This window comes from Aquarana catesbeiana, linkage group LG01 (genome assembly GCF_042186555.1).
Source record: "Aquarana catesbeiana isolate 2022-GZ linkage group LG01, ASM4218655v1, whole genome shotgun sequence".
Lineage (NCBI taxonomy): Eukaryota > Metazoa > Chordata > Amphibia > Anura > Ranidae > Aquarana > Aquarana catesbeiana.
Window position 1 is genome coordinate 46,890,654 of NC_133324.1, and position 22,587 is coordinate 46,913,240.

At 45.0% G+C, this 22,587-nt stretch overlaps 1 protein-coding gene across 1 annotated transcript in view; it reads left to right on the forward strand.

The window, feature by feature from the left end:
* The window catches only part of STOML2 (stomatin like 2), a 30,474-nt gene extending 8,847 nt beyond the window's left edge, over nt 1-21,627 (forward strand). Inside the window, exons 5-10 of the mRNA XM_073618184.1 lie at nt 2,616-2,717; nt 4,065-4,199; nt 10,424-10,568; nt 17,473-17,552; nt 21,162-21,290; nt 21,395-21,627. Of these exons, the coding sequence (XP_073474285.1) occupies nt 2,616-2,717; nt 4,065-4,199; nt 10,424-10,568; nt 17,473-17,552; nt 21,162-21,290; nt 21,395-21,520 (717 nt within the window). The 3' untranslated portion in view covers nt 21,521-21,627. The remainder of the gene's footprint in view (nt 1-2,615; nt 2,718-4,064; nt 4,200-10,423; nt 10,569-17,472; nt 17,553-21,161; nt 21,291-21,394) is intronic.
* Nucleotides 21,628-22,587: the final 960 nt, after the last annotated feature.

Genomic DNA, 22,587 nt, shown 5'->3' on the forward strand with positions numbered 1-22,587 from the left:
GAGCGTGCTAGACACGCCCAAAAAATGTAATCATTGTTCACAGGGCATGTCTAGTATGTCAGTCCTTCTGACCTGCTGCCGGGATTCCCACTCTCACAGTACATGGTAATTCAGCTCTGATGAATTATAGCTGCATTGCTAAGTACACAGAGAAGGTCCCAGCAGCAGGAGCTGTAAAGAAAAAAAAAAAAAAAAGCAGTCTGACAATGTTTATCAACAAAATTGCTCAGCCGGGATTACAGAAAGATACAAAATAAAACAATGTTTCTTTGTATCTTTCTGTTTATTCATCTACAGATCAAAGGAATGAACTTCCATCTGCAGATGAAGTCAGTTAAAGGAGTTGTAAAGGCAGAAGATTTTTTTTATCTTAATGCATTCCCCATGGGATAGGAGAGCCCAGACCAGTGAAGGAAGGCAGCAGGGGTGGGGGAGGGGATGGCCCTCTCACTGTTTGTAATAACAGCCAAGCAGCTGCCTAGCCACATCAGTTATTACAAGAGAGCCAACCGTCGGCTCTAAAAAACGGTCCCAGGGTGATGCCTGGTACACTCTGGTACAACCACTTGAAGCCAATGTGGTTAAAGCGGCTGTATACTGCTGGACATTTTTATTTTGTTTTTTTTTTTCTTCCTGTAAAGTCATTATGTGAAACTTGCCTTAAAACGAAGCTGTTTCAGCGCCGCGATGTCAGCGCTGCAGCCGCTTTCATTTTCAACCATCTTGCTTCCGGGTTCGCGGGCTCCGACTCTGTGACTGGCCGGAGCCACAAAGACGTCACTCCCGCGCATGCGTGTGGGAGCCGCAGTTCACAGCACAGGGCTCGGAAGGAAAAAAGTATTTGTCCCCCTGCTGATTTTGTACATTTTCCCACTGACAAAGAAATGATCAGTCTATCATTTTAATGGTGGGTTTATTTTAACAGTGAGAGACAAAATAACAACAAAAATATCCAGAAAAACGTATTTCAAATGAGTTTTATAAATTGATTTGTATTTTAATGAGTGAAATAAGTATTTGACCCCCTTCACAAAACATGACTTAGTACTTGGTGGCAAAACCCTTGTTGGCAATCACAACGTTTCTTGTAGTTGGCCACCAGGTTTGCACACATCTCAGGAGGGATTATGTCAGATCCTCTCCAAGTCATTAAGGTTTCGTGGCTGATGTTTGGTAACTCGAGCCTTCGGCTCTCTCCACATATTTTCTATGGGATTGAGGTCTGGAGACTGGCTAGGCCACTCCAGGAGCTTAATGTGCTTCTTCTTGAGCCACTTCTTTGTTGCCTTGGCCGTGTGTTTTGGGGGTCATTGTCATGCTGGAATACCCATCCACGACCCCATTTTCAATGCCCTGGCTAAGGGAAGGAGGTTCTCACCCAAGATTTGATGGTAGACGGCCACCTCCATCGTCCCTTTGATGCGGTGAAGTTGTCTTGTCCCCTTAGCAGAAAAACACCCCCAAAGCATAATGTTTTTACCTCCATGTTTGACGGTGGGGATGGTGTTCTCCTCCTCCTCCAAACACGGCGAGTTGAGTTGATGACAAAGAGCTCGATTTGGGTCTCATCTGACCACAACACTTTCACCCAGTTCTCCTCTGAATCATTCAGATGTTCATTAGCAGTCTTCAGACAGGCCTGTACATGTGTTTTCTTGAGCAGGGGGGACCTTGAGGGCGCTGCAGGATTTCAGTCCTCCATGACATAATATGTTACCAATTGTTTTCTTGGTGACTATGGTCCCAGCTGCCTTGAGATCATTGACAAGATTCTCCCGTGTAGTTCTGGGCTGATTCCTCACCGTTCCCATGATCATTGAAACTCCACGAGGTGAGATCTTGCTTCATGCCCCAGAACGGGGGAGATTGACAGTTATTTTGTGTTTCTTCCATTTGCGAATAATCTCACCAACTGTTGTCACCTTCTCACATAGCTGCTTGGCGATGGTCTTGTAGTCCATTCCAGCCTTGTGTAGGTCTACAATCTTGTCCCCGACATCCTTGGACAGCTCTTTGGTCTTGGCCATGGTGGAGAGATTTGAATCTGATCGATTTTGCTTCTGTGGACATATGTCTTTTGTACAGGTAACAAGCTGAGATTAGGAGCACTCCTTTTTGAGTGCTCCTAATCTCAGCTCGCTACCTGTATAGAAGACACCTGGGAGCCAGAAATTTTGCTGATAGGGGATCAAATACTTATTTCACTCATTAAAATGTAAATCAATTTATAACGTTTTTTTTGGATATTTTTGTTGTTATTCTGTCTCTCGCTGTTAAAATAAACCTACCATTAAAATGATAGACTGATCATTTCTTTGTCAGTGGGCAAACGTTCAAAATTAGCCGGGGATCTAATACATTTTTCCCTCTACCGTATCTCCTAAACGGTGCATGTTTAGGAGATATTTACACTACCTATAGGTAAGCCTTATTATAGGCTTACCTATAGGTAAATGTCAGCAGAGGAAGTTTACTTCCTCTTTTACATACAGTTACAGTGTTGGTTGTGATGTGATTTATACATGTTCCATGAGATTTATTCATTGTTTTTGCTTTAAAGTTTGTGTTGATGAGGAATATTCTATAAGCTCTCACCTCATTGTCTCTGTCCACAGGCCAGTTACGGGGTGGAGGACCCAGAGTACGCGGTGACGCAGTTGGCGCAGACCACCATGCGCTCTGAGCTGGGGAAACTGACACTGGACAAGGTGTTTCGGGTGAGTCTACACATTTTCTGCTCTCTGACAATTCAGAGATTTGTTGAATATCCTCCTGACTTCAAGTTCAGTTTAAGGCTTCTTTCACATTTTTGTGAGACGACAAAAGTGGTGCGACTTGCATTGCAACTTCACAGTGTGACTTTGATGCAACTTTTATCTGACTTTACATTCTCTGGACCAAAATCCCATCAAAAGTCGAGCCAAAAAGTAGTGCAGATACCTTTTTCTGAAGTCGCAGCGACTTCTGTTTTGTCAGCAGGTACGGCTCTCATAGAAATACAATACATTCCACATGTCTTGCGACTTGGGGTCTCTTAAGTTGCACAAATGTAAAAGGAGCCTAATGCCCAATTGATCTTTCAGATCAAACCAATTAAACAAGTCCCAGGTAAGGTTAGGTACATCAAAAGATGAGTAAAGTAAAATGTTTGTGATTGTTTGTTTTTTTTTTTTTTTTGTTATTTTTTTTTTTTTTTTTTTTTTTTAGAAAACTGCTACAGCAGGGGTCTCAAACTGGAGGCCCTCCAGCTGTTGCAAAACTACAAGTCCCATCATGCATTGCAAGGCTGACAGTTACAAGCATGATTCCCACAGGCAAAGGTATGATGGGACTTGTAGTTTTACAACAGCTTGAGGGGCCCTCAGTTTGAGACCCCTGTGCTACAGCCTGACTAGGAAAAGCCTGTCCTCTGCCAGCATACTACAGAGAAGGACCCTTGCTCTTTGTGAGCAAGCAGTAGTCTCTCTGAGAGGTCCAACGTGTACTCTACTGAGTCACACTTATCGCTCCACAAAGCCCATACTCCCTGCTGATTGCAGAGTGATAGGTCTGACTTCGTAGCCAATGGGCTCTGCAGAAGGAGCGCTCCTTCCACCCACACAGAAAAAGGGTCCTTCTCTGCAACATGCTGGCAGGAGACAGGCTTATCTACTGCTTTAGAAAGAAATCAAAATGTAAGGCAGGGATATGCAATTAGAGGACCTCCAGATGTTGCAAAACTACAAGTCCCGTCATGCCTCTGGGTGTCATGCTTGTGGCTGTCAGTCTTGCTATGCCTCATGGGACTTGTAGTTCTGCAACAGCTGGAGGTTCGCTAATTGCATATCCCTGATGTAAGGCTTTGCACACCTTTTAAGCCTCGTTCACACCTATACATTTTTTTTTTTTTTGTGCTTTTTGTAGAAACACACTACGGTCCATTCAACATGGTTTCCTATGGGACACGTTCACATTTATGCTTTTACTTTTTTTTTTATTTAAATCCATGTAGTGTTTGACTTCCTTCACTAGTTACTGTTAGATCCATGAACTAATTTTGCATTAAAACTATATTATTTTTTTAGGAGAGAGAATCTCTGAACTCCAACATTGTGGACATCATAAACCAGGCCGCCGATTTCTGGGGGATCACATGCCTGCGGTATGAGATTAAAGACATTCACGTGCCTCCTAAGGTCAGAGAGGCCATGCAGATGCAGGTAATTAATGCAGGTCTATTAAAAAAAAAAAACATTTTGGCTTAAAGTGGTTGTTAACCCACTTTTAATAAAATGCTGCCATCCGCTCTGTACCATTATAAGAAGTTCCCCTGTGCCTGTGTTCTGTAAAAAAAAAAAAAAAAACTGCCCAATTTTTACCTGTATGAGCTCCGCTCCGGGCACTCAGCTGATTCCTCTCCTCCTTCTCTCTCCGGCTAAAATCAGTAGCACCTTCTCTTTATTCTATTTTATCATGTGCTTTCAGAAAATATATCGTTTGGGTGGGCGGGGTCTTCTGAAAGCTATAAGTGAAAAAAAAAAAAACTAAGGAAAAATTGCAAAAATGGTCTGGCCACCTGAGTGTACAAAATGTAGCACAGGGCCTGGCAGCGAAAGGGTTAAAGTTCGTATTTAAAGTGGTTCTAAATTACAGGTAGAAGGTTTTTCTATCTTTATGCATTCTATGCATTAAGATAAATAAGGCAAGGATTATTGCCGAGTGTGCAAAGAACCTGGTCCGTCCAATCCAATATGTCAGACAAAAGAGAAAACCCTAGTGCTCAAGGCACAGTATAACCCCTCCTGGATTTTCGAAGGACAGACCAGGTGTAGAGTAAAAATGTTTGATAGTCACAAGTAGATAAAATTACAATGTCAAAAAATGTTAATAACAATTATACTTAGTGTACAAAATAGGCATGAAGCTTAGCTGCCCTGAATCAGAAGATAAGCTAGAGAGAATACATTCTGGAAAATGACGCCTGACGTGTTTCGGACGATGTCCTCCTTCCTCAGAGGCTTTGTGTCATTTAGCACAATCGTATTTTGTTCTATAAATGTAAATATAATAGGTATTAGTGCAAAGAGGCAACAATATAGTTCAATATAGGTTTCTCATTAGAGTCACGCTTTCCATGTGGGGGAAATAATAGCTAGGAAATGCTACCGGCATTGTTTGACAGATCAGTTCAGCGCATTGCACCCGTGATTTCTGACAGGGTCAACAGATATATTTTGTGCTTGCAGACACTATACTTCGCCTTACAAAGGAAAACTTGTGCACCCGTCAAACTAAACCGCTTGAGTCCCAGGTGCCACTTTAAAATGGTACTAGGAATTTGTGGCTGGTGCCAGCATATGTAGGCATGAACTACCAGTTGTCAGTAACAGTTGGCATCCAGCACAAAGCCCAGGGGTTGAAACGATCCACTTCTGGGCTTCGGATGTTCCTATATGATGCCCCATAGGAGTGCTTGTAGCAGATCACTGTAAACCCAGTGCTTCAGCATTGTGTTTACATTGGAAGCGATCTGGTGTTACAGCACTTTTCTGTAGTCTAGAGGCTGGGACAAAGCTGTTACAGCTTCTCTCTGCTGTGCTAGATCACTGCTATAGTAAGTTATTGCTGGGTGATTGCAGCTAGCAAATGGGTCAGTATTCGATATTATCTGTTGCTGCAAAACTATATGAAGGATCTAAAGCTGGCCATCCACGGTAAATGTGGTTGGATGAATCTGCATCCTAGAGAATAAAATAGCAGTCGTTTTCAATATTTTATGCCGCACAATATTTGTGCAGTGGTCTTTTCAAACGCAATTTATTTGGAAACAATACGCTTTCATGAATTTAAAAAAAAAAAACAGTAAAGTTAGCCCAATTTTTTTTTTTGTATATTGTGAAAGATGATACGCTGAGTAAACAGACAGCTTACATGTCATGCTTTAAAATTGCGCACCCTAGTGAAATGACGTCAAACTACGGTTAAAAATCTCCATGGGCGACTATTTAAAAATTTCTACAAGTTACCTGTTTCGAGTTACAGAGGAGGTCTAGTGCTAAAATTATTGCTCTCGCTCTACTGATCGTGGCGATACCTCACATGTGTGGTTTGGACACTGTTTACATTTGCTGTTGCGACTTACGTATGTGTTTGCTTCTGCGCGAGAAGCACGGATAAGATTGATTTCTTATTTATGTTCTTTTTTTTTTTTCTTTTCTTTTTTTTTTTTTTTTTACACTGTCTCTTTGAAAAAAAAAATTCTACAGCTATAAAAGTAATCAGAATTTTTTTTTCAAAGAGACAGCCTAAAAAAATATATTTATATAATATATAATATTATTTATATAATATAATATTTATATAAATATAAAAAAAAAAAAAAAATGTTATACTTCCCTCCTGAGCAGTTGGTTTTGCACAGTGGCCCTGATCCTCCTCTTCTGGGGTCCCTCCGTGGCGCTCCAGGCTCCTCCCCGCATTAAGTGACATGTCCGAGAAGCGTTTTCCTTCAGGGGGAACCGTGCGGGCGCACCCCTGTGTCCTGCTGCTGTTGTGTCCATAGACACAGACGGCAGGACTCGGCACAGGCACCACGTCATTGGATTTGATTGACAGCAGCGGGAGCCAATGCCTGCGATGCTATCAATCTATCCAATCAAGAGCCGAGACACTGGCCAGAGAGGGTGTGCACGTTTCCAGCGTGGCAACGAACGGCTCAGGTAAGTAAAGCGGGGGGGCTGGTGCAATAAAATAGTTTTTTCACCTAATGCATAGAATGGCTGGTGTATGATAGCTGATGGAAAGGGGGCGGAGCCACATACACAGAGCGGCCCGCCCAGCCCTCATCCCGATGCATGGTGTTTGATAAGCTAGCTGTTTTGGTCCCGCCCACCGCCGACATCGCCGCCGAGTTTTGACAGCTAGTTTTGCTACTCTCTTGCAGCATTTCACAGGAGAACTCGGGAGACAGCCGGAATGCAGCTACACTAACAGGGTGATTAGGGTGTGCCCAGGCACGCCTGTGAGCAGAATACATATTGGCCTACACATTTTATGAAAAAAAAAAAAAATTCTTTAGAAATTTTTTATTAGATTTTTTTGTTATTAGCATAAAAAACGAAGTGGTGATCAAGTGAAAGCTCTATTTGTGGGGGAAAAAATTGTATACTTTTTTTTTTTTTTTATGGGTACAGTGTTGCATGACCACACAATTGTCAGTTTAAATAACGCACTGCCGTATTGCAAAAAATTGGCCTGGTCAAGAAGGGGGGTAAATCTTTCAGGTTTAAATGGATAAGTGGGAGCCCCTATCATTGGCTCCCCATTGTTGCTATGTGAGCGGGAGCGGTTGGCGACAGTGCCGGAGGGCGCAAGTGAGCGCGCTCCCAGCACAGAACAGCGGTGGCAGCTGTGTTGTACATACAATGTGGTTGCACGCTGTTAAAGCCCACCGCCATGCTGCCCCGTAGATAGCGTACAGTCGACGGCGACACGTTAACATTGCATAGAAGGGGGAAGTTGAATAAGATTTTTCGGCAAGTAAGTAGGTGAGCAGCAATTTTGATATATTTAAAGTTCTATGCTGTGTGAATGGGAACGTGTAACAAATTAGAAATCGGTTCTCCCAACTTGGCTGGTATTCTATTAATATTACAAATCTGAAAGGATAAGAGCGTCATATGATTTTATGGGACCAGAAAGCCAAAAAAAAGGTCTCCTGTACTAATTACTTCTGCTGGGTATTACACGAATCTGTCTAAAAACTTGCTGATGCAATGCAGAGTAATGTGAAGTCTTATGTAATTCAGTGAAATCTTCGTGAGGAATAGTTGCATTGTGTACAAAGTACAAATTCCTGTGCACTGTTCTCTCGCTTACATCTGGGTGGATATAAAGGACACACATTAATGTGGCTTCTAATAATTGATACTTCCTTAACCAGTTCCTGTCTGGGCCAATTCTGACATTCCTCTCCTACATGTAAAAATCAGCATTTTAACCACACGTTATATATACTGTATTTATTGGCGTATAACACTCACTTTTTCACCTTGAAAATCGGGTGCAAATAGCATGTGCGTATTATACGCTGATACTTCATTTTTAGCTGCCTCGGAGGGGACAGGGAAGGGGGCGGGACGAGTGCCATCAGATTACATACAGTGAGAATCTCCTGTTTACTTAGCGGCCTCTGTAATAGGAAGTCCCGTCTACTGGGCCGCCATTGGACCACTGTTCTGTCTATCATAGGAGATTCTCACTGTATGTAATCTGTCGGCGCTCGTCCCACCCCCCTCCCTGTCCCCTCTAGGCTGCAGATGGGCATCGATCAGGCTGCATTGAAGGCAATGGTGAGGCTGCCGCATTGAAGGCAATACAGTAAGTACAGAAGACCCCGGACTCCACTATGTTACGCAGTCTTATGTTCGGCTGGAGTTCAGGCCGCTCCTGGAACTCTTCTTCATTGAAGGCAACGGCGCATTGTGGGGAAACGGCGAGGCTGGCGCATTGTGGGGAAACGGCGCGGCTGGCGCATTGTGGGGAAACGGCGAGGCTGGCGCATTGTGGGGAAACGGCGAGGCTGGCGCATTGTGGGGAAACGGCGCGGCTGGCGCATTGAGGGCAGCGGCGCGGCTGGCGCATTGAGGGCAGCGGCGAGGCTGGCGCATTGAGGGGAACGGCGAGACTGGCGCATTGAGGGGAACGGCGAGGGTGCCGATGGGCACTGACTCTTATTTTGCTTCAAAGTTCCTTATTTAAAATTTACGTTTTTTTTTTCCTGAAACTTCCCTCTTAAAATGAATGTGCGTGTTATACGCCGATAAATACGGTAGGTTTTTATTTTTAAACATACACTTTTTAATTAATTTAAAGCAACAAAAACACAATTGTTTGGTAAAATATAGAAGATGATATTGCGCCGGGTAATTAGATACCAAACATGTCACACTTTAAATTTGTGTACGCCCGTGCAAACGGTGCCAAACTACGGAACCTAAAAATCGCCATAGGCGACGCTCTATAAGCCTTTACAGGTTACGAGTTTAGAGGTACACAGGAGGTCTGGTGCTAGAATTATTCCTCTCGCTCTGATGTTCACGGCGATACCTCACATGTGGTGTGATCGCCGTTTTACATATGCATGCAGGACCAATGTGCACGTGCGCATTTGTGCGTGAGCATGGAGCAATGGGATGCTTTAAATTTTATTTATTTTACACTGTCCCTTTTACTGTTTTTGATCACTTTTACTGCCATCACAAGGAATGAACAGCATCCCCTGTGATAGCATAGGCCATGACGGCTCCGCTTTATGGAGAGATCTGAGGTCTATTGGACCCCAGACCTCTCCTCTGGCCTCCAAAGCATGTGATCAGAGATCAGTTTTTGATCCGATGCTTTCACAGGCCGGTAATGGCTTGTTTACATCAGACCAATACCGGAAGTGACAAAATCCCCGTTGGTTCTGGCGTCACACGGCAACAATATCGGTTCCTCTTGCTGTGTCCCAGGAAACGGATGCTAATGGTGACATCCTTACTGGGCTCCCTGATGGAATGGGAGAGCCCAGAGTAAAGCCAGCCGGAGGGGGGGGGGGATTTATAGGGCAGCAATGACGGAGATATCACCCTTCCCATCCGAGGATGGACAGGTATGTGAGAAATGTCAAACATGGCCCAGATGGCAAGTGGTTAAAGGGGCATGTTGTGGGCAGCTGACATGGAGAGGAGAGTGCTAAATGATACTGGATGTCATCCAGACAGAAAATGAGAGGGGCTCCATCTGACTGCAGTTTCTGAACCACTACTGCTTTGCCCAGTTATTTCAACCCACAGTCTGAGCGACTAGAGCAGAGAGCTGATCTATGGCCCTGATCTCCAAGCTGCTTCTCCTTCATTGTCCAATCGCATGCTGGGGGCAGGTTGGTAAGAAAGTTGTGTTTCCTAATTGAAGTATAGAAAATGAAGGTCATCCACCTGTCTGTGCTATCTGGCAGAGGTGTCCATATCATCAGACTTCTTTATGTATTTTTTTTTTTTACCCAGTGTCCAAGCATAACACTAGAGAGACTTCCGGTATAATATCTAATTCCAGCCAAAAGGTTTCTTATTTTGGATAGCGTGGTAAGGAGCTAGAAAGAGATAATCTCACTTTCTGTTGATGGGTGTCAGACAAGACATGAACTGAGGGGAAATCTCTCCATTGGGGGCACAAGCAATCAATCAAATCAGTTCTTCTACTAGGGAGGAAAGAGTTAGAACAGTGACGACGAACCTTGGTGCCCCCAGATGTTTTGGAACTACAATCCCCATGATGCTCAACTACACTACAGAGTGCATGAGCATCATGGGAAATGTAGTTCCAAAACATCTGGGGTGCCAAGGTTCGCCATCAGTGAGTTAGAACATCCGTCAGATTTTTATTACCGGTCTTGTGTTTTCAGGTGGAGGCGGAGAGGAGGAAGAGAGCCATGGTGCTAGAATCTGAAGGGACCAGGGAGTCCGCCATTAATGTGGCTGAGGGTGATAAACAATCCCAGATCCTGGCATCCGAGGCTGAGAAAGCTGAACAAATCAACAGAGCGGCAGGTGAGTCTCAGCAGTGTTCGCTATGAGATGAGGTCCGCCCAGGATGTCCCCTTAGCTATTTTCAGCTCAATGCCAGCTACTCGGGTCATAATGATTGTGCTTACTGATCGTTAAAGCCTCATTCCACTTTTTTTCTTTTTAAAGTCCCACATAATCATGTGTAAGTGGAGTGCTGTCCAGGAGTACTGAAAACCCAGGTCAGAGGGATTACAAACACTCTCTTAGTGGGTGGGTTCATGACAACCTGGGCACACAGAAAGTGGGTCGAATGATGGTGGACCATATTCAAACCAGAACAGCATAGGTCTCGAGGGACACCCAGGGATTGACATACATGGGACTGGACACACAGAGAGGGTTTGGTGTAGGTTGTGTAAGACAAACGGAAAAGGTTTGGTGTAGGCTATGTAGGACACACAAAGAAAGTTTGGTGTAGGTTGTGTAGGACACTCAGAGAAGGTTTGGTGTAAGTTGTGTAGGACACTCAGAGAAGGTTTGGTGTAGGTTGTGTAGGATGCACAGAGATTTGGTGTAGGTTGTGTAGGACTCACAAAGGTTTGGTGTAGGTTGTGTATGTCGCACAGAGAAGGTTTGGTGTAGGATGTGTAAGACACACGGAGAAGGTTTGGTGTAGGCTGTGTTGGACACTCAGAGAAGGTTTGGTGTAGGTTGTGTAGGTCACACATAGCAGGTTTGGTGTAGGTTGTGTAGGACTCACAGAGGTTTGGTGTAGGTTGTGTATGTCGCACAGAGAAGGTTTGGTGTAGGTTGTGTATGTCACACAGAGAAGGTTTGGTGTAGGTTGTGTATGTCGCACGGAGAAGGTTTGGTGTAGGTTGTGTATGTCACACAGAGAAGGTTTGGTGTAGGTTGTGTATGTCACACAGAGAAGGTTTGGTGTAGGTTGTGTATGTCGCACGGAGAAGGTTTGGTGTAGGTTGTGTATGTCGCACAGAGAAGGTTTGGTGTAGGTTGTGTATGTCACACAGAGAAGGTTTGGTGTAGGTTGTGTATGTCGCACGGAGAAGGTTTGGTGTAGGTTGTGTATGTCACACAGAGAAGGTTTGGTGTAGGTTGTGTATGTCGCACAGAGAAGGTTTGGTGTAGGTTGTGTATGTCACACAGAGAAGGTTTGGTGTAGGATGTGTAGGTCACACAGAAGGTTTGGTGTAGGTTGTGTAGGACACGCGGAGAAGGTTTGGTGTAAACAAGCCCAGATCCTGGCATCCGAGGCTGAGAAAGCTGACCAAATCAACAAAGCGGCAGGTGAGTCTCAGCAGTGCTCTCTATGAAATGAGGTCTGCCCAGGATGTCTTCTTGGCTATTTAAAGCTCATTGCCAGCTACTCAGGTCATATGATAATGATTGTGCTTACTGATCGTTAAAGCCTTCGCTTTTTCTCTTTTTGAAGTTCCACATAATCATGTAAAATCACAATTTGGAAGGGCAGATACAGGAGGTGGCAAGGAATCAATTGGAGATGGAATCCATGTGAAATTTAAAACAGTTTATTGCTGATAAAACATGTAACCAATACACAGTACAAATGGGAAAAATCGTCAGAATGGCCAAACTCACTGTGATGGTGCCAGCAATGGAGCCAAAGATGGTGGAGAAATGGCTGTCCCGCTTCCATGAGGGCTGTGGACAGAGGGGGCTGCAGATTAAAAATGGGGAAACCTGAAAACGCTTTCCACAAGCTGGGAACGGTGACCATAACCGCCGGGCTACATCAGGGAGGTGATAATGATTGTGCTTACTGATCGTTAAAGCCTCACTCCACTTTTTCTCTTTTTGAAGTTCAACATAATCATGTGTAAGTGGAGTGCTGTCAAGGAGTACTGAAAACACCAAGTCAGAGGGATTTACATACACGCTTGGTGGGTACATGACAACCTGGGCAGACAGAAAGTGGGTCAAATGATGGTGGACCTTATTCAAACCAGAAGAGCACACACACAGAAGGTTTGGTGTAGGTTGTGTAGGATGCACAGAGAAGGTTTGGTGTAAGGTGTGTAAGAAGCACAGAGAAGGTTTGGTGTAGGTTGTGTAGGACGCACAGAGAAGGTTTGGTGTAGGTTGTGTAGGACACAGAGAGGGTTTGGTGTTGGTTGTGTAGGACGCACAGGGAAGGTTTAGTGTAGGCTGTGTAGCACACAGAGGAGTTTTGGTGTAGAATGCACAGGGAAGGTTTGGTGTAGGCTGTGTAGGGCACACAGAGAAGGTTTGGGGTAGGCTGTGTAGGGCACACAGAGAAGGTTTGGGGTAGGCTGTGTAGGACGCACAGGGAAGGTTTGGGGTAGGCTGTGTAGGACGCAAAGGGGAGGTTTGGGGTAGGCTGTGTAGGACGCACAGGGAAGGTTTGGGGTAGGCTAGGTAGGACGCGCAGGGAAGGTTTGGGGTAGGCTGTGTAGGACGCGCAGGGAAGGTTTGGGGTAGGCTGTGTAGGACACACAGGGAAGGTTTGGGGTAGGCTAGGTAGGACGCGCAGGGAAGGTTTGGGGTAGGATGTCTAGGACGCACAGGGAAGGTTTGGGGTAGGCTGTGTAGGACGCGCAGGGAAGGTTTGGGGTAGGCTGTGTAGGACGCGCAGGGAAGGTTTGGGGTAGGCTGTGTAGGACGCACAGGGAAGGTTTGGGGTAGGCTGTGTAGGACGCAAAGGGGAGGTTTGGGGTAGGATGTGTAGGACGCACAGGGAAGGTTTGGGGTAGGCTAGGTAGGACGCGCAGGGAAGGTTTGGGGTAGGCTGTGTAGGATGCACAGGGAAGGTTTGGGGTAGGCTGTGTAGGACGCAAAGGGGAGGTTTGGGGTAGGCTGTGTAGGACGCGCAGGGAAGGTTTTGGGGTAGGCTGTGTAGGACGCGCAGGGAAGGTTTGGGGTAGGCTGTGTAGGACGCGCAGGGAAGGTTTGGGGTAGGCTGTGTAGGACGCACAGGGAAGGTTTGGGGTAGGCTGTGTAGGACGCAAAGGGGAGGTTTGGGGTAGGATGTGTAGGACGCACAGGGAAGGTTTGGGGTAGGCTAGGTAGGATGCGCAGGGAAGGTTTGGGGTAGGCTGTGTAGGATGCACAGGGAAGGTTTGGGGTAGGCTGTGTAGGACGCAAAGGGGAGGTTTGGGGTAGGATGTGTAGGACGCACAGGGAAGGTTTGGGGTAGGCTGTGTAGGACGCAAAGGGGAGGTTTGGGGTAGGATGTGTAGGACGCAAAGGGAAGGTTTGGGGTAGGCTGTGTAGGACGCACAGGGAAGGTTTGGGGTAGGCTGTGTAGGACGCAAAGGGGAGGTTTGGGGTAGGATGTGTAGGACGCACAGGGAAGGTTTGGGGTAGGCTGTGTAGGACGCGCAGGGAAGGTTTGGGGTAGGCTGTGTAGGATGCACAGGGAAGGTTTGGGGTAGGCTGTGTAGGACGCAAAGGGGAGGTTTGGGGTAGGCTGTGTAGGACGCGCAGGGAAGGTTTTGGGGTAGGCTGTGTAGGACGCGCAGGGAAGGTTTTGGGGTAGGCTGTGTAGGACGCGCAGGGAAGGTTTGGGGTAGGCTGTGTAGGACACACAGGGAAGGTTTGGGGTAGGCTAGGTAGGACGCGCAGGGAAGGTTTGGGGTAGGATGTCTAGGACGCACAGGGAAGGTTTGGGGTAGGCTGTGTAGGACGCACAGGGAAGGTTTGGAGTAGGCTGTGTAGGACGCAAAGGGGAGGTTTGGGGTAGGCTGTGTAGGACGCACAGGGAAGGTTTGGGGTAGGCTGTGTAGGATGCACAGGGAAGGTTTTGGGGTAGGATGTGTAGAACGCACAGGGAAGGTTTGGGGTAGGCTAGGTAGGACGCGCAGGGAAGGTTTGGGGTAGGCTGTGTAGGACGCACAGGGAGGGTTTGGGGTAGGTGGGGCCAGGTTCATAGATAAGGTTTGGTGTAGGATAGTGGTTCTCAACCCTGTCCCTAAGTACCCCCAACAGGCCATGTTTGCACGTTTTCCTTTATCTTGCACAGATGCTTTAAATCAGTGAATGGCTTGGTATTTTGGACAGCTATTTTATCTAAAGCTGGCCATACACCTATAGATTATCTGCAGATTTTCTATGGTTAGATGGAAAAAGTGGGAGATGCCTCCATCCACACAGTTTAGCAAACATGGAGAAATCTGTTGCACTTTTTCCATCTAACCATAGAAAATCTGCAGATAATCTATAGGTGTATGGCCAGCTTAAGAGAAATTCCCAAAACATGGCCTGTTGGGTGTATTTGAGGACAGGGTTGAGAACCACTGGTGTAGGACACAGACAGGGGTTTGGTGTATACATTGTATATACATACAGTGCATATTCGCAGCGCTTTACTTTTACCACAATTTATGTTACAGCCTTATTCCAAAATGGATTAATTTAAATATTTTCCTCAAAATTTTACAAACAATACCCCATAATAACATCGTGAAAGAAGTTTGTTTTGAAATCTTTGCAAATGTATTAAAAATAAAAAAAGAAAAACGAAAAAAATCCCACGTACATAAGTATTCACAGCCTTTGCCATGACACTCAAAATTGAACTCCGGAGCATCCTGCTTCCACTGATCATCCTTGAGATGTTTCTACAACTTGATTGGAGTCCACCCGTGGTAAATTCAGTTGGTTGGACATGATTTGGAAAGGCACACACCTGTCTATATAAGGTCCCACAGTTAACCGTGCATGTCAGAGCACAAACCAAGCCATGAAGTCCAAGGAATTGTCTGTAGACCTCCGAGACAGGATTGTATGGAGGCACAGATCTGGGGAAGGGTACAGAAAAATGTCCGCAGCATTGAAGGTCCCAATGAGCACAGTGGCCTCCATCTGTTAATGGAAAAAGTTTGGAACCACCAGGACTCTTCCCAGAGTGGGCCCAATGTCCAAACTGAGCGATTGGGGGAGAAGGGCCTTAGTCAGGGAGGTGACCAAGAACCCAGTGGTCAGTCTGGCAAAGCTTCTCTGTGGAGAGAGGAGAACCTTCCAGAAGAACAACCATCTCGGCAGCAAAAAAAAAGGACTTCAATTTTGTTTGGGTGCAACGTTGCACGACTGTGCATCTGTTGGTTAACACGACGCAGTGCCGAATCTCAAAAAGTGCTCTGGTCAGGAAGGGGGGAAAATCTTCCGGGGCTGAAGCGGTTAAAGTCCAGCTGAATTGCAATCACACTGATCCAGTGGCCTGTGTCCTTTTTAAAGCAGAGTTCCACCCAAAGGGGGAAACTCTTAACCTTCTGTGCAAGCCAAACCTTGGGATCTCCGCTGCCACATTTGGCACCTTTCGGGAAGGGAGGGGGGGGAGCAGATATTCGTTTTTGACAGGTACCTGTCCCTACTTCTGGGTAACCTCACCGCGGCAAAGTCCCCTGTAAGTTCACAACATGCATACTGTTTAGGAGTGGTGACTTTCCTCAGACTTCACTAGCTACATGCTTGTTCCAGGTTGTTGGCTAAAACTATGGAGGCCAGGGAACAGCCTGGTCATTTTCTGAAAGAGGTCAGCAATGGTAAATTGAAAAGACCACGTCCCCAGACTATTCCTTGTCGAAACACTCTTCCCATAAGATATGTGCTTTTAATGTATTTTATGCACGTTTTTTTCAACTGAAAAATCTCCCCTTGTGTAGACATCCAAAACCCTGAGATTGCCGCTGGGTGCCGCCATTTTTAATGTGATGTCAGCAGTCCCAGCACACTCAGGGCTGTTCCTTAAGTGACCAATTTATAGAATTCCCTTTTCCTCCCTCCCATCTCCAGTAGCTACAGAAAAGGTTATGTAGGAAAGTGAAGGGAGGGGACGGAGGAGCTAGGCCAGCACAGACAGTAATTAGATGCCATGTGGCCTTTTCCTTCTTTGTGCCTTTCAGTTTGTTTCAGGATTTAAATGGAACACAGCCCTGGCTCTTCTCTATTTAGTACAGTCTCCATTTTCTGACAGGTTGCAGCTGAATACATCCGGAAATGTTGTATGTCCCATGACTTGCAGATAAAATGCTGTTGCAGGGTGAAAGCTAAACTCCAGGCAAACAGTTAAATACAGAGATAAAATCCATATACAGCATCCATTTTTTCTGCCCAGTGATTTGTATTTCTGTCCATCCAGTCTTGACATTGACATGCAGCATCTCACAAAAGTCAGTACACCCCTCACATTTTTGTAAATATTTTATTCTATCTTTTCATGTGACAACACTGAAGAAATGACACTTTGCTACAATGTAAAGTAGTGAGTGTACAGCTTGTATAACAGTGTAAATTTGCTGTCCCCTCAAAATAACTCAACACGCAGCCATTAATGTCTAAACCGCTGGCACCAAAAGTGAGTACACCCCTAAGTGAAAATGTCCAAATTGGGCCCAAAGCGTCAATATTTTTTGGCATTTCTCTCCTACATGTAAAAATGTTAAATTTTTGCTAGAAAAAATACTCAGAACCCCCCAAATATCATATATATATATATATATATATATATATGGTTCTGAGTATTTTTCTAGCAAAAATTAAGAATTTGTGTGTGTATATGTATGTATGTGTGTGTATATATATATATATATATATATATATATATATATATATATATATACACACACACGCACACAGTATCTCACAAAAGTAAGTACACCCCTCACATTTTTGTAAATATTTTATTCTATCTTTTCATGTGACAACACTGAAGAAATGACACTTTGCTACAATGTAAAGTAGTGAGTGTACAGCTTGTATAACAGTGTAAATTTTCTGTCCCCTCAAAATAACTCAACACACAGCCATTAATGTCTAAACCGCTGGCAACCCCCCCCTATGAATTTAATCCCCCAACCTAATCTTTTCTCTTTTTTTTGTGATCTCTACTGCCTTCTATCAGTGCTGCGCCCTGTTTTTATAAAGCTTTTGTGTCTTGTACCAACAGGTGAAGCAAATGCCATCCTAGCAAAAGCCAAAGCCCGAGGAGAAGCCATTCGGCTGGTAGCGGACGCTCTCACAAAGCAGGTAACACAATCGCTCACCAGAGTGATGAGCGTATTCACCAAAATTGTTGAACAGGTTACCCTTCTCTAGTGTCTGACTTTTATAGACATTGTGTTCAATAACGTTTTTGTAAGTGGAAAATCTGGAACTATTCCAGCTGGATATCAGGTATTGATTTGTGAGAAATTAGCATGCAACTGTTATTTTGAGTGGGGAAGGGGGTTAAAACCCCTTTTAGGGTGTTTATTGCCATCTGTGCCCCACTGAGGAAAGTTTTTTTTTTTTTTCCTTTTTTACTTCCTGTTCCAAGAACACAACAGGAAGTGAGGGGAAATTTCCTCAAAGTGGGAGGGGGGGGAGAAATCCTTACAATGGGGTTGGTAGAGCTTCCTGGCGTACTTCCGGGAGTCTCCGATGTAAGTGCTGCAGGTCCCCAGAGCAGCGGCTGTGTCTCGTCACCCCCTCCTCCCGGCCAGTCACAAAACACGCAGCCCCCAGGTTTGGTTAAATGGCCAGGAGGAGAGGGAAGCGGAGACTCCAGCATAGTGCTGGGGTCTGTATGAGATCTGTAGGGCTGGTATTTGAGTGGCCTGGAAGTGGAGCACAACCTGAATTTCCCTGACATGTAAACAAGCTGATTTTTTTCTTGTGTATTAATAAGCCTGCATGACAGGGAGGGGTGCTTTTGGGGGAAAGGAAACTATAACTGCGTTTATTGTGCCTGAAGTTGGACTTTATTAAAGTCTTGAAATGATGGGAGTGCAAAACACCAGTTTGTCCTTTTTAACCACTTCAGCTCCGGAAGATCCCCCCCCCCCGCCCTTCCTGACCAGGCCGTTTTTTGCGATACGGCACTGCTTTACTTTAACTGACAATGGCGCAGTCGTGCGGCGCTGTACCCAAAAATAGAGCTTTCTTTTGGTGGTATTTGATCACCTCCTGCGGGTTTTTGTGGGGTGTTTTTTTGCGCTATAAACAAAGAATGACCGCAAATTTTGAAAAAGAAAACAATATTTTTTTTTGCTTTCTGCTATAAAACACATCCATTAATAAAAATGTAAAAAAAAAATCTAATTTCTTCATCAATTTCTGCTCCATATTTTTGGTTACAAAAAAAAAAAATCCCAATAAGCGTATATTGATTGGTTTGCGCAAAAGTTATATCATCTACAAACTATGGGATAGATTTAGAGACTTTAAATTTTATTTTATTGTTTTTACTAGTAATGGCGGCGATCAGCTCTTTTTTTTCTTTGCGGCGGACAAATTTATTTTTTTATTATTTTATTTATTTCAGGTACTTATATAGCGCCGTCAATTTACGCAGCGCTTTACATATACATTTTACATTCACATCAGTCCCTACCCTCAAGGAGCTTACAATCTAAGGTCCCTAACTCACATTCATACATACTAGGGACAATTTAGACAGGATCCAATTAACCTACCAGCATGTCTTTGGAGTGTGGGAGGAAACCGGAGTACCCGGAGGAAACCCACGCAAGTACAGGGAGAACATGCAAACTCCAGGCAGGTAGTGTCGTGGTTGGGATTCGAACCAGCGACCCTTCTTACTGCTAGGCGAGAGTGCTACCACTACACCAAATTGGACACTAAGTGACACTTTTTGGGGACCAGTGACACCAATACAGTGATCAATGCTAAAAAAAAAAATGTACTGTCACTGTATAAGACCCCTTTCACACTGAGGCCATTTTTAGGCGTTTTAGCGCTAGAAATAGCGCTTAGAAACTGCCTCCCATTCATTACAATGGATGCTTTTACACCTGGGCGGTGCGCTTGCGGGAAGTTAGAAAAAGTCCTGCAAGCAGCATCTTTGGGGCGGTTTGGGAGCGCTGTATACAGCGCTCCCAAAATGCCCCTACGCATTGGAATGCATGGGCAGCGCTTCTGAAGCGCCGCAACACCGGGAGTATTTAACCCCTTTTTTGGGGTTAAAAGCGCCCTGCTTATGGCCGAAAAGTGCCGCTTAACCGCTTCACGCAGATATACTGCGGCAGAAGGGCACGTACAAGCAGAATAACGTACCTGTACGTTGCCCTTTAAGAAGCGGCTTGCGGGCGTGTGCGCCTGCCGCGAGCTCCGTAAGTGTGATCGCGGGTCCTGCAGACTCGATGTCCGCGGGGATACCCGCGATCATCTCACTGAGAGGAAGAACGGGGAAATGCTGATGTAAACAAGCATTTCCCTGTTCTGCCTAGTGACAGGACACTAATCACAGATCCCTGTATTCGGGAGCAGAGATCAGTGACGTGTCACACATAGCCCCTCCCCCCCACAGTTGGAACACATCCCTAGGACACACTTAACCCCTGCAGCGCCCCCTCCTGGTTAACCCCTTCACTGCCAGTCACATTTACACAGTAATCAATGCATTTTTAATCGCACTGATCGCTGTATGAATGTGAATGGTCCCACAAGTGTCCGATCTGTCCGCCATAATGTTGCAGTCACGATAAAAATCGATGATCGCCGCCATTACTAGTGAAAAAAAAACTATTAATAAAAATGCCATAAAACTAGCCCCTATTTTGTAGACGCTATAACTTTTGTGCAAACCAATCAATAAACGCTTATTGCGATTTATTTATTTATTTTACCAAAAATATGTAGAAGAGTACATATCGGCCTAAACTGAGGAAAAAACGTTTTTTTATATATTTTTTTGGGGGATATTTATTATAGCAAAAAGTAAAATGTATACCGGTAGCTTTTTTTTCAAAATTGTCGCTCTTTCTTTGTTTAGAGCACAAAAAATAAAAACCGCAGAGGCGATCAAATACCACCAAAAGAAAACTCTATTTGTGGGGAAAAAAAGGACGTCAATTTTTTTGGGAGCCACATCGCACGACCGCGCAATTGTCAGAGCGACTCGGTGCCGAATCGCAAAAAGTGCTCTGGTCTTTGGCCAGCCAAATGGTTCGGGGCTGAAGTGGTTAAACAGCGGTAAAGTGGCGCTAACACGAGCGGCGCTTTACCGCGAACGCACGGGCGGCTCCAGTGTGAAATGGGTCTAAATGACACTGGCAGGGAAGGGGTTAACACTAGGGGCGATCAAAGGGTTAAGTGTGTCCCTGGGAGGTGTGCTTTTTGTAGGGGACGGACAACACTGGAGGAAAACGGAGATCTGTGTTTCAGCTTAGCTGAAACACAAGATCTCTCTTTTGCTCCCTGACAGATCAGCGGTCTGCCTTGTTTACATAGGCAGACAGCTCCTCCGTCTCTCCTCTGAATGATTGGCGGGTTGCGGCGGCCATTGCTGTTTGGACACAGCGGGAGCGGCGTGCGCCCCCTACACCACGTGCACAAAATCCACATACAGGTACGTGATTTCGCGCAGCTGGACCGCCCTATATATGCGGTGGCTGGTCTGGAAGCGGTTAACCCAGGGGTCAGCAACTCATCAAATCGTGATCGACTGACCCCCCCCCCCCCCGGCTCCCAATCAGAAGCTGTGACCAAGAGCTGTCAGCGACATTGTATGCATTATGTGGTTAATATCTAGATAATAGTTGTGGTCTGTTGCCCAGCTGTTTGCCTTTTGGACAATTATGTTGCAAACCAAATGCCTGATAATGACTATAATATAATGCCTCCTTTTTCTTCCAGTACGGCGACGCAGCCGCTTCCCTCTCCATAGCGGAGCAGTACGTCACTGCCTTCTCCAAGCTGGCGCAAGAATCCAACACGATCCTCCTGCCCGCCAACACCGGTGACATCAGCAGTATGGTCACCCAGGTCAGTGACGCTCCTCTCCTCCACCAACCTCTCACCACGTTTTTTATCTCCTGATGTGCAGCCACAACAGTAATAATCCTTCTCTTTTTTTTTCTTCTATTCAGGCGATGGGAATTTACAGCACGCTGACCAAAGCCCTTCCTCAGAAAGGTCCGGACGCTCCCCCCCTGGAGGTCGCTAACGGAGCAGATGACAAATTTTCAGACACACAAGATTTGAAGCAGAGCTAATCGCCCTTCATTGCACTTAGGCTGAATCCTCTTCTACAGTTCAGGAACTTTTTTTTATTATTAATTGTGATGTATAATATATAAATATATAAATGATTTGAAACAAAGCAGTTTTGTACCGTCCAGGAAGTGGAAGTTTTTTTTTTTTTTGTTTTTTTTTTTTTGTTTTTTTTTTTTATATTTCTTATTTTCATACCATAACTGAGGTTGTATTCTGACATCCTCAGTTTGCTGTACAGGTATGATTATTGCAGCGGTCGTTTAAAGAGACCCTGTCACCAACTTTATAAAAAAAATTGCAGATACAGTTAAGGATTTTAAATGGTTACTTGCAGCGTTTTTTCTTTTCAGAAATTTTCATTAATTTATTTTTCATTTTGCAATGCGCCATTGAACTTGCTAAAATATGTGACGACTCCCCAGGAAGATTCAAATCCCAATGTCAGCCTACTGTTTGTGCTGGCACAGCTCCTCCACCCCATTCTCTTCTCCTCCCTACATAAACTTTTTATTTAGCTACAGGGGGGAGGAGTGAAGGGGAATAGCATCACTCACCGTGCTTCCCTGAGTGCTTCCTCACTGATTTTTTTTTTTTTTCCCCCAGAAGTCCGCTCTAAAGATGGCCATAAATTATACAATTTTCTTATTCAATTTCCTTTAGATTTACCTTCAATGATGTGGTGCAAGGGTCTGCCTGATTGCTTACAAATTTAAAGTGTTTAGGTTTGATATTATATGGTTTTGGTAAATCTAAAAGAAAATTGTACAAGAAAATGGTATAATGTATGGCCAGCTTCAGATACAAATCGCATTTTGAGCATCCCCTGCAACAAAAATGAAATTTTTGAGAGGGAAATCATGTCTAAGCCCTGGTTCACATTTGGCATGAGATTTGACGTGTCAAGTCGCATGCCAAATCGGCGGCTACTGCCGGCAATGGCACCGGCCGAATCGGTGCGACGCCGGACCGATCCCCAAAAGTAGTTACTGTACTACTTTTGGTGACTTTGGGGTGCGATTTCAATAGACATCTGTGCAGAAACCCACACAGATGTCTCTGAAATCGC